This window comes from Propithecus coquereli, unplaced genomic scaffold (genome assembly GCF_000956105.1).
Source record: "Propithecus coquereli isolate 6110/MARCELLA unplaced genomic scaffold, Pcoq_1.0 Scaffold28, whole genome shotgun sequence".
In the NCBI taxonomy this organism is placed as follows: Eukaryota; Metazoa; Chordata; class Mammalia; order Primates; family Indriidae; genus Propithecus; species Propithecus coquereli.
In genome coordinates, this window is record NW_012148396.1 from 9,461,665 (window position 1) to 9,474,480 (window position 12,816).

The 12,816-nt window shown below is 41.1% G+C and overlaps 1 protein-coding gene across 1 annotated transcript in view; it reads right to left on the reverse strand.

The window, feature by feature from the left end:
* The window catches only part of PTK2 (protein tyrosine kinase 2), a 235,961-nt gene that overhangs the window by 31,824 nt on the left and 191,321 nt on the right, over positions 1-12,816 (reverse strand). Inside the window, exons 22-24 of the mRNA XM_012648123.1 lie at positions 8,786-8,872; positions 5,419-5,556; positions 3,893-4,024 (exon numbers count right to left, since the gene is read on the reverse strand). Of these exons, the coding sequence (XP_012503577.1) occupies positions 3,893-4,024; positions 5,419-5,556; positions 8,786-8,872 (357 nt within the window). The remainder of the gene's footprint in view (positions 1-3,892; positions 4,025-5,418; positions 5,557-8,785; positions 8,873-12,816) is intronic.

Consider the following 12,816-nt stretch of genomic DNA (forward strand, 5'->3'; position numbering starts at 1 on the left):
AGGCTTAAGACCAAATGAAGGCTCAAATCACATAGTTATTACATAAAAACAAACAAAAAAACATAGTGAGAAGCACAGGAATAAGTTGGGGTAGGAAAGAGACAGGGTAGGTGGCAAGCAGGTGGAGAGGCCACACCCTGAGTCCTAGGCTGTACAACTTCCATATGCTTCTCTCTGTTGCCTCAGACTTCCTGCTGACCACCCTTCTTTTTCATCTGCAACAATGGTTCTTACTTGGGCACCATTCTGTCTCCAGGGAATACTGTGTGGGGACATTTTAGTTGTCACAATTTGGGGAAGATACTTCTGGCATATGGTAGATAGAGCAGGAGATGCTGCTAAATATCCCACAATTCCCAGAACAATCCCCTAGAACAAGAAATACCTGGATAAAATGTCAATAGTGCCAAGGCGGAGAAGCCCTGGTCTCTAAGTAACACTTTTGTTTGTTTATGCTTTACTTTACCTTACTTTCTTTTTCTTTTCTTTTTTTTTTTTTTGAGACAGTGTCTCACTCTGTTGCCAGGGCTAGAGTGCCGTGATGTCAGCTTAGCTCACAGCAATCTCAAACTCCTGGGCTCAATCAATCCTCCTGCCTCAGCCTCCCGGGTAGCTGGGACTACAGGCATGCATCACCATGTCTGGCTAATTTTCTCTATATATTTTAGTTGTCCAGCTAATTTCTTTGTATTTTTAGTAGAGACGGGGTCTCGATCTTGCTCAGGCTGGTCTCGAACTCCTGAGCTCAAACGATCTGCCCACCTCAGCCTCCCAGAGTGCTGGGATTACAGATGTGAGCCACCATGCCCAGCTTATACCTTACTTTCTATGTTTAATGTATCTTATGAATTCTATGTCTCACAAGCTAAAGAGTTACTCATAATCTATACCTAACACATTCTATTTGTTTTCTAGTTTTCTACAGCAAAAACTGACCATTTTTCCATAACATAGCAAAAGTGCATTACAGTGCTACAGAAATACACCCAAAGAGTGCCTACTTTAGACTCTGTGGGTGAGGCAGAGTATAAGGATGGGCTTCTAGAAGAAAATGAGATTTAGGCTGAGGCCAAAAAGCATGAGTGGGAGTACACAGGTGAAGTAGGGAAGCTTATTCTAAGCAGAGGTCAACAGGCAGGAGATGTGGGCTAGCCTGCAGCACTGAAAGAGCGGCCCAGTCAGGAGGTGACCCCAGGGAAAAATGAGGGGTCAGCTCACAGGGCTGACCAGAGATGGGCATCATCCTGTGACAGCCCTGGTGGATTTTAAGTCAGAGGGGGACATTCAGAACTATTGCGTGGCTGTGGCATGAAACACAGCTTCAAGGGGACATATTTGAGACCCCAACTTAAAAAGCCTCAAGTGGAACACTCACAGTTGCCTGCCCCCAACTCCGAACTCTCCTCCCCTCTCATCGCCTCCCTCCGTGGAGTCATGACCTACCCACTCGGTCACTCGAGGGGAAAGCGTGCCCCAAGCCTTGACTGCTTCGTAGCTCTCACTGCCCCATGGCAATGTCCTCCCCACAGCCCCCCAATCTTCCTCCTGCCTCTCTTAGGACATCTTCCAAACTGAAAGGGATGGAACATTCTTAAAAGAGCAAGTGGCTATCACCACCGCTTAGAAGGCTTTTGATGGTTTCCTACCTCATTAATAATAAAATCCAGGTCTCCCGACCCCTACTGGGGGCTGCCTCCCTCTCCTGCCTCAGCCTCTGGCCATGCTGGCCAAGTTCCCTACTGCAGTAGGGCCTCTGAACATGTTGCCTCCCTTGGGCTGGAATGTACTTCTTTCTCTTTTCTCATTCTTTCTACTTGTTTACATCTTAGAGATTCTTTTTCAGACGACTTCTGCTCCCTCTCTCTGCCCACCGTTTTTGTCACAGCAGTTCTGACTGATGACTTGCTTTTTAAGCCTTTTCGCCCTTCTCTCCCCCACTACAACATAAGCTCCATGAGAACAGGAGCTGCATCTGTCTTATGCACTCTTGTGGCTTTGGAGCCCAGCATGGGGCTGGTACGTAAGAAGTGCTCGATAAACACGTGTGGAAGGCACAGCTGAGAAATGCTGATGTGGTCCAGGCAAGATGTGCGCGTGACTGCACGTGGACAATAAGAGGGACAACAGAAGAGAGATTCAAAAGACATTTAAGAATTAGAACAGGATGTGGTGACTTTGTGAATGAGTGGAAAGGTACAGAAAGGACATTTCAGGTTCTATCTTGGGGGGCTGGGGAAAAGGCATAGAAAACACAGAAGGAAAGTCAAGTTTGGTGTAGAGCATTACAAATTCAGTTTTGGACATGCTGACTTTGATGTGCTGATAAAACAGCCAAATAAGGATGACCAGAAGGCAAATACCCAAATCGAAGACAGGGGTCAACTCATCTTAAACCAGAATTGTTTTGACCTTGAAACCAACAATGACAATAAATAAATCATTCTCACTTAAGGCTGAGGCAGGAGGATTGCTTGAGCCTGGGAGTTGGAGGTTGCAGTGAGCTAGGATGATGTCACTGCACCCTAGCCCGAGCAACTGAGAAAGACCCTGTCTCAAAAAAAAAAAAAACTATTTGGGAGAAATCCAGGAAGTCATGAACAAACTCTGGATATGCCCTTCTTCTGAGCTAGGGAAGAGAAACACACTGAGGATGACATACCGCTTAGGGTGTCATGTGGACTTAATGCAACTCTAAGTGTAATCCCTGTGGGACAGTTTATCCAAATATACAAATGGATTATGAACATAATTTAGAAACTATCTGGAGTGCCGGAAATGTTCTACATACAGAGTATGGCTTACATGGGCTTGTATGCATCAAAACTCATCCAACTGTGTACTTAAAACTTGTGAAGTTCACTGTATGTGAAGAACCTCAATAAAAAGAAAAAAGCCAACAACTACTGAATATCTTGAGCCTTGCTAGTGTGACCTACTTCCAACTTCCGTATGTGCACTAAGACGTCAGCCCCAACACATCCTGTAGTGAGTGCAACTTTCACATGTTCATAAATTCTGCCGAATCAGTCTGAAACATTACTTATTGATTTAAATGTTTCTGTGTCTATAAGACTTAAAGCAATTTAAGAAACAGAGGTTGTATCCTACCCTCCTTGGTATCTTAGTCCCTTAACCTAGTACTTAACACAAAGTTGGCATCAGTGAATGTTTATCAAATCAAAGCCCGAGGGACCAGTAAAGTTACTGCCTTCAGATTCTGTGGAAACAATGTGAATCCAGGCTCCTCTCAGCCACGTTTCTTTTCGGGCTACTTCAGGAAGACTGAAATAGCTAGTCAGGGTCCAAGGAGAATGGGGAGTGGGTTTTCACAGGCCCTCGTTCTGAGGCTGAGGGCACAGAAGTGCCTGGTAGCAGGGGCCCTGAGTTCAAAAGGACCTTTGTGTCAAATAACACAGAGACTGCTCTGTCCCACCACTTCCTCTCTGTCCCCAAGGGACTTCTGAAGGGGGTTGTTGACAAGGGTTGCCTGAAGGAAGACATTTCCCATCCGTAAGTCCAGACACATCCAGTGCCCATCTGTCAAGAATGCCATGAAGGCAAAACTTAGCTGTCTTGTTACACATCCTGCAGTGGCGAAATGCAACGTTTTATGTGAAAGCTGACACTTAAGTGGAAGTTGTTTCTGTGTAAACAACATGGAAATGCAAAACCAAAGAAATGCTCACATCTGAGCCCACAATGCCACTGCTAAAATCTTAGAAATTTATCCCTAAAAAATAATCAGGAAAATAACCCACTCTTGCAAGTTTTAGGGACCAATGTAAAACTAACTCTCCTGCTTTGGAAAAGATGAAATTTTACAATCTTTTGCAATAGAGTCAAGTCTAACAGGGTTTAAAAAGTGCAAGAAACCTTTCTGAAACACAATTACCAAAAATCTCTCTTCTTTTTCCAGCCAGCGCTGATCTTCTTCCATTTCCTGTTGTTGTCGGATCAGCCGCTCTTCCATCAGGTGGGTCGGCAACACCTGCCCGATCCCTCGCAGGTCCAATGCTGCAGAGTCCTGGAAGAAGGGTTGAAAACACCCTGTCCAGTCTTCTGAGTCTAGTCAAAAGCTCTTACTTTGTTTTATGTGTCTTTCAAAACAGTTCAGCACAATGGCAAGGGTAATGGAAATAGAGCCTCTCATACTGTGCTTGTAGGAGTAACTTTTCTGGAGGTTGCAGTTTCATGTGTGTCCAGCAGCTTTAAAAAATATACAATTGTTTAACTCATAGATTCACTTGTAGGGGGTCTATTCTAAAGAAATAATCCAAGATATGTACAAAAAATGCATTGTTACTTATAGTAAAAAGAAATAATCTGGGGTCCGCACAGTGGCTCACATCTGTAATCCTAGCACTTTGGGAAGTTGAGGCAGGAGGAGTGCTTGAGCCCAGGAGTTTGAGACCTCCCTAGACAACACAGAAAGACTCTGTCTCTGCAAAAAATAAAAAATTAGCCAGGCATGGTGGCTCAAGTGTGCAGTGCCAGCCACAAGGGGGGATGAAGTGGAAGGGTTGTTTGAGCCCAGGAGTTTGAGGCTGCAAGAACTGTGATCAGGGCACTGTCCAAGCCTGGGTGACAGAGGGAAAATTTGTCTCTTAAAAATAAATAAATTAAAAAAAATGTGGGAAGTTTGCTGGCTGTGGTGGGTCACACCTATAATCCTAGCACTCTGGGCGGCTGAAGTGGGAGGAATGCTTGAGGTCAGGAGTTCGAGACTAGCCTGAGCAAGAGCGAGATCCCTCGTCTCTACTAAACATAGAAAAAATTAGCTGGGCATGGTGGTGCATGTCTGTAGTCCCAGCTACTTGGGAGGCTGAGACAGGAGGATCACTTGAGCCCAGGAGTTTGAGGTTGCTGTGAGCTAGGCTGACACCATGGCACTCTAGCCTGCCTGGGTAATAGAGCGAGACTCTGTCTCAAAAAAAAAAAAAAAAAAAAAAAAAAGGAAAGTAAAATGAACAGAGGTTTAAATATGGTACATATTATGAGATTATGAAGTAAACAGCCATTAAACATGTTTACTCCAAGGAATAGCAGACAACTATAGATGCTCTTTGAGGCAAATAAACAATTTCTAATACTGTAGCACTGGTTCTTGGTTTTACCAGGAAAATTTAGTAAAAATTAACATGGTGCACAGAACTGAAGGCTCTGTTTTCCTGTTTATTTCTTGGCCTCATGTATATGCTTATTATACTCAACTTAGGGATAAGCCTTTCAAATAAATGGACTAATAACTGTTACATTTCTCCTTGGGTATTTTTTTTTAGTAAAAATAAATTCACAAAGCCAGAAAGCATTTGAGTAGATGGGGTACCTTGATTTTAGAATTGAGTCATCAAAATCAAGAAATCTTGAGATTTAGAAATAAAAGGTATCTTAAGCCATGCTTAAGAACATGCCATTTACCTCCATGTTGGGTTGCCACATTGATATCTCCTGAGGTCTATGATTCCATGACTCTGTTTGGTCCAAAAGAGATGCCTGACCTGGGTAGATGCTGCCAGCCATGGCTGTGATTCCATGTGAACCAGGGTAGCCAGAGACCTGTGAATGAGTTAGGAGGCAAGTGAATGTTTTGCCACAGTTCAACTTCTGCACAGTTCTGCTTTACAAATATAAGGAAGGAACTCAAATTGCAGAGAATATTATGGTTGGCAGAATAATGGGTCCCCCCTAAGATGCCCACATTCTAATCCCCTGAACATGTGACTATGTTCCTTTACATGATAAAAGAGACTTTGCAAATGTGACTATAAATCAAGGACCTTGAGATGGGAAGACTACCCTGGATTATCTGAGTGGGTTCAATGTAATCACAGGTTCCTCGAAAGTGCAAGAGGGAAGTAGAAGAGGACAGAGAGGGAAATGTGACCACTGAAGAATGGCCAGAGACCTAAAACTGCTGGCTTTGAATATGGAGTAAGGGAACCACGAGCCAAGAGGTGTAGGTGGCCTAGAAGCTGGTAAGGCAAGGAAATGGATTTTCAACTAAAGCCTCAAGAAAGTTAATTTGTTATGGTTGCATTAGACAACTAATTCACATGTATACTAAAAAATAAGAAATTATTTATTTTACAATTTTTACTTACCAAGATGCTAAGAGCAGACCATCCCTGGATGCAGAAGCAACAGGAAGCCACAAAAATGGCTGAGCCATGCTCTGCTTTAGAATTCCCCTTTCCTGCCCAACCTACCACCCCTCAACAAGAACAACAAAAACAAAACAAGCAAAAACAACCAAAACCCACAGAGAACCCCAAATATTTGTCCTTTAATGACTGAGGGGCTGATAGTGGAAGAAGTCATAACTTCAAATTCTAACAATGATGACTAAGGCAAAGAGCAGACATTTGGTTGGACGTGAAGAAAAATTTCAAGGCAGAAGGAAAATAAGAGGATTTCTTTATGTGGTTCCTTCTCTCAATCAAGAGAAAGAAAGAACAGAATCAGTACTTGTTTCTACAGCTCATTAGTCTAGTAATTGCATGGCTGGGGTTGTTGGTTAATGAGATAAAGCACAGCCAAATCCATGTTTCCAAATATCAACACACCCTTCAACAAGAGTTTCATGTATTTATTAGGCTTCTAGACATTAATTTATACTGAAGTACCATATGGACAACATGAAATCAATAAATTTTCAAGTATGGTATACAGCTAGTTCTCACAGTTTATTTGAATGGAAATATCTTAGTAATAAAAAACCTACTAAATACAAAATGCTATATCACTACTATTTTGGTGGGAAAAGGGATGTATTACTGCCAGAAAGTTTTTAGGAATTTTCACAACAAAGAGGTTTCAAATGATCTGAGGCAGTTTTCTAAATAATACCAACCATGCGAAAGGATCAGTGGGCACTTCAGGCTATAAAGGAACGTGAAATAACACCAGGAAATGTCTTATAGCTGGTCTCATTTGCAAAATAGGAAAATTTTTGGCTTGGGAGTTAATTATACAGTTGTTCAATGAAAAAAAACATGAGTGTTTTACTATATTCTCTATTTACTCATTTCTACACATATGAAGTAAAGAGAAATTCCTATTCTCAGGGGCTTCTACTGCAATGGTGACAGACAGCCACCAACATCAGTATTAGAGCCCCTAGTCGTGCCACTAGGACACCTGGTAGGTCTGCCAGGACACGAAGAGCACTTGCTCTGCTAACAGGCTGTCTCACTAAGCAGGTGCTACCATGTTTTCTCTAGACAATGCCAGTAATGAATCCTGCTCAGGGTCCTACTGCTGTTTGCTAGAACTCAAGAGTATCTTAGCAATCACAGATGTGGGGTTTCTTTCCTTAGGCCACTACACCCTCTGGCTGCTCTGACCATTGTCGTGGGTCAGAGTTTTGGCTCCTTCAAGCATGGAGTTGGTAATCTAGACTGACCAAAATGGAAGGGCCCTGTGAGCTCCTCCCATGAGCAAAGGCAGTAGCTTATTCATCTCCAGGTTCCCAATGCCTGGAATAGTGCTGGGCATGGAGTGGTGGGACATTCAGTGTCATCTTGCTGAATGAACAGATGCCCTAGAGACCTCAAATGATTCACTTCCCTTTCTCTAGACAAGTGAGTATCTCAAACAGTATTGCCCAGAACATGGGTCTGAGTCATCTGCCCCAGAACCACCTGGGACTGCTTGTTAACAATATGATATTATTGGGCTCCACTTCAGAATAAGTATATTAGAATCTGAAGGCGGTAGATAAAGAGCCTGAAATTTATCCAGTTTCACTGTTCTAAGCTACCACAGCCATATGGTCTTTTCTTTTCCAATAAGAAATAGGGCCTAAATTCATCTGTTACCCTAGTACTAACAGTTTAGCATTTTGCCCACGTTGTCCCAAAAAAGCCTTAATTTAAACCCTGTTCTCAATAACTGTGAAGAAGGAAGGAAGGAAAGAAAAAGTACTGACCCTCTTGACAGGATTTTGACTCTCACAGACATTACAATGAGTAAAAAAAGCCGAAACCAAAAAAGCATATACTATATGATTCCATTTATATAAAATTCTACAACAGGCGTAAAGAATCTCTGGTGCTAGAAGTCAGAAGAGTGGCTGCTGCTGGGGCAGGAAGCGACTGACGAACGAGGGCATGAGGGAACGTCCCGGGGTTACATAAATGTTCTCCATCCTGATGTGGGGATGGAGCACACGTGTGTGTGCTCTGCTCACAGCTAAGACTGTGTTTCACTGTAAGTAAATTATAACTCAATAAAAGCTAATACCATTTTCTCAAAAACAAAAACGAACAAAATTATTTCCTTTGCTTTAGATCCTTTTCTTTCAAGGATAATCTTTTCTAGTTTGTACAGGTATCTGTCTATCAGTCTAACACTTTTCCCACACTTGTCCATACTAGCATCTCATTTGGTTTCTGTTAAGTAATTTTGAATTTTACTTTTGCCTTCCAGCAAAACTGCCCAGTTCAGTATTACCTCCGCATAGTGTATGTCCACTGGATTCACCTTGCCCTTCCTTTATTATAAGAACAAGCAGATGAGAAAGGGTCTAAGAACTGTTGGAGGCATTTGTACCACCTACTTTAAGACTAAGTAAATAATGAATGCCTCCTGCATGGGGCGTCAAGATAACACTCACTCGGACAACAATCAGGGTGACCACTTTCTTAGCTTTCTGCTAACCAAATCATACTCGTAAGTACACAAATAATAATAATAATAATAAAATAAATATGTATAATGTACTTCCCTACCCCAAAAAGGCTGAAGAATCAAATAACAAATTTTATATCTGTAGTGACTAGTATACCTGGTAATGATTGGTCTGTACCATGTGCTGTGGGCTGGGATAAAATCCTTCGCTGGACCTTGGGCTAGGATAACCAGGTCTGCTGGGCTGTGAACAAATCAACAGAGAATTATATGAATGAATCTTTTGATTGTGGTAAATCTATGTTTTATGAAAAGAATAGAAAAAGATTATTTCTCTAATAGAGCTTAGCTGAAAAGAGTGCTAAAAGACACTGATAAAAGAGTGCCAAGACATTTCAATGGGGAAGGAATATTCTTTTCAATAAATGATGCTTTGACAACTGGATATCCACATGCGAAAAAATCAAGTTTGACCTCTTCCTTAAAACATACACAAAAACTAATTCAAAATTGATCACAGACCTAAATGTAATAAGCTAAAAACCCTAAGATTCTGAGAAGGAAACATAAAAGTAAATCTTTGCGACCCTGCGTTAGGCAATGTTTTCTTAGTTCTGATATCAATAACACAATTGATAGGAGAAAAAAACAGATATACTGGACTTCACTAAAATTAGAAACTTTCATGTTGCAACTGATACCATTAAGAAAGTAAAAAGACAATCTAAAGAATGGAAGAAAATACTTGCAAATCACTTATCTGATAAGAGATTCATATCCAGAATATATAAAGAATTCTTATAAATCAACAATAAAATGACAATCCAATTAACATATTAACTGCCAGGTGAGTTGTATTTAACTCACACTGGTTTTGAGCTTGAGGCCTTGTGAAGTATATATAACTCAGAGGTCTCTTTACCTTGGGAGCCGCATGATATGCAGGCAACTCATGCTGCCGTGCTATAGCACATAGTACGTGATGGGTGGCCCCCTGGGCAAAACCCTGTAGTTGGTTCATGAAAAATCTTACTCATTGATGTTCTTACTCTTACAATTAATACTGACAATTTAATCCTAAAACCGTGGATTAAATGAACAGAAGTTAATAAATTTCATTTTTCTATTTATGTTTACCTTTAAACTATACTTAAGCCTGACAAGTCAAAAAAACGCTTTACTTTTATGAACTATTTTTCAAGTTTTCACATTACTTTTTTCAAGTTTTTCACATTACTAATTTTCAAGTTTTTATTACTTTTTTATTGAATAAAACACAGAAAACAATAAAAACAACAATTTTTCATTAAATTAGAAAGGATCATTTTATTTTCCAAGTTTTTATTCCGCTTTTGTAATAAAACACCAAGGAAAGAAAATTTTTTTCTAGTGTGGCAGTCAATGTGTTAAAAAGTGGACAAAGGACTTGAGTAGACCCTAAGAAAAACAAATGGCCAGAAAGCACATTTTGAAAAGATGATCAATATCACTCAGCATCAGGGAAATGTAAATCAAAGCCACAGTAAGCTACTGTTTTACAACGAGGATGGTTATAATCAAAAAGAGAAAATACGATAAAAAAAGTGCCAACAAGCATGTGGAGCAACTGGAATCCCTGTGCATTGCTGGTGGGAATGTAAAATGGTGTAGCCATTGTGGAAGACAGTATGGATATTCCTTAGAAAATTAAACATATAATTTACCATATGATCCAGCAAGTCCATTTTCAGGCATATACTCCAGAGAAATGAAAATATACATCCACACAAAAAGATTTACATGAACTACATGGGAGGCTAAGGTGGGAGAACACTTGAACCCAGGAGTGCAAAGCTAACTTGGGCAACACAGTGAGACCCCTGTCTCTAAAAGCACAAAAACCAAAATCATGTACATGAATATTCTTCGTAGCATTATTCATGAGAGCTAAAAAGTAGTAACCATCCGTGTCCATCAACTGATGAATGGATAAACAAAATTCAGTAAACTCATAAATGAAATATTATTTGGTAATTAAAAGGAATGAAGTACTGATACATGCTACCACATGGATGAACTCTGAAAATTATTATGAGTGAAAAAAGCCAGTCACAAAGAACCATATACTATATGATCCATTTATGAAATGTCCAAAATAGGGAAAAATCGAAAGAGACAGAAAATAGATGAGAAGTTGCCAGGGATCAGAAGGAAGAAAGAACAGGGGAGGACTGCTAATGGGTGCAAGGTTTCATTTTGAGGTGATAAAAATGTTCTAAAATTGATTGCAGTGATGGGTAGACAACTCTGAATATACTAAAAACAAATTGCGCACTTTATTTATTTATTTATTTTGAGACAGAGTCTTGCTCTGTTGCCTGGGCTAGAGTGTTGTGGTGTCAGCCTAGCTCACAGCAACCTCAAACTCCTGGGCTCAAGCGATCCTCCTGCCTCAGCCTCCTGGGAAGCTGGGACTACAGGCATACGCCACCATGCCCGGCTAATTTTTTCTATATATTTTTAGTTGACCAGCTGATTTCTTTTTATTTTTTAGTAGAGACGGGGGTCTCACTCTTGCGCAGGCTGGTCTTGAACTGCTGACCTTGAGTGATCCTCCCGCCTCAGCCTCCCAGAGTGCTAGGATTACAGGTGTGAGCCACCACACCTGGCCGAACTGCACACTTTAAATGTGTATGCGAGTTGTACTTCAGTAAAGCTATTAAACTATCATCAATAACAAAAAGGGATGCTAAACACGCTGGGCCTGAGGGACTTGAGTGCCCTCTTGTCTAGCGAGCTGGGATCTGGAGAGTGGGCATTTGTTCTGCTCTGCTACTTCCTAATTGTGCAGTCATGGTCCTGTGATTATACCAACTGGCTTCTATTTCCTCACCCACGAAATGGGGGTCGAGGTGGAAGAGCTCTAAAGTCACTTACAGCTCTAAAATTCTCATTTTGTTTGTGGGATAAATGAATTCAAAGTTCACAGCAAAAGAATCACTTAGTCTGAACTAGAAGGCTAAAAGAAAAGTTGATAAAACGGCTTCTAAAACTTGAGGGTTTTAACAAGGTAGAAACCAATTTTTCTCCAGCCAAATTAAGACCACAATAAAAGGAAATGGATTTAAGTCCCAGCAGGCAGAGGGGAGTAAAGCACACTCCTCAGTGCCTGTGTCTCTTTCCCATGGTCCTGGACAAACACATGCTCTGCTCTAGTTAGGTCCAGAGTATATTAGGTCTCTAAAATTAGTCTCATTTCCCCACAGCTTTGCTTATACTGTCCCCTCTGCATGGAATGTCTCCTCCCTCAAGCTGCAGAACACTTCATACCCCTTCAGTCTTCCAAACGTTACTTCTTTCACAGAGCGGCGGCGCCTGATTTCGCCAGTGTAACATAAACACAAGTCCTCTGCTCTCCTCCATGGGTCTTTTTCAAATCCTGATGTAAGCTGCAGGTGCCCCTGTACTTGTTCTAGCCCTGCTATTATGAGCCATTAAATTCCTAAGGGTGGGAAATCCTTCCTTACTCCTTAGCTCTGTCACATTTCAACAGTGTTCCAGTACTCTAAACTAAATATGAGCATGAATTCCTCAAAGACCCCCAAAACAGGAAAGGGGGTGTTCTAGGCTTTTCTCTACTGTGCACTGGGGCAGCAATTTCCAAAGTGTATTCCATGAAGCCCAAGGGACTACCCTTCAGACCTATATTTTTTAAAGGTTTAATTTGAAAAAGTGGTTGTGCTTAGTTTAACAAGGTTAAAAAAAGAGTCTGACTACCTTGTACTCTGACATTTAAATGGCAACAGCTGTTTTAAAGGTTAAGTGTTAATATGTAAGCCTTAATAATGGTTGCATGGGAATGGTTTCCTGGAGCAAGTGCTCTTGGAACCCAAGAGTGAAAAGATCCAAAGCCAATAATTAGGGCACTGAATAGAACTGACAGCTGTGCAGTTACATCCCCGGCTCACATTTGGAAGCGTAAATAACACGGGCAAAAATAAAAACGATTGCCATTTATTCATCCTGTGTACAACAAACTACATACTCAACATACAATTTGATAATTTTGACAACAATGCTACGAAGCAATATTACTGCCCCCATTTTACAGAGGCTCAGAGAAATCAGGCAATTTAAATACAGCTGGTCATGGCAGAACTGCCTGACTCCAAAATCTGCTTTGCCATGATGCTATTCCATGAGAAGTGC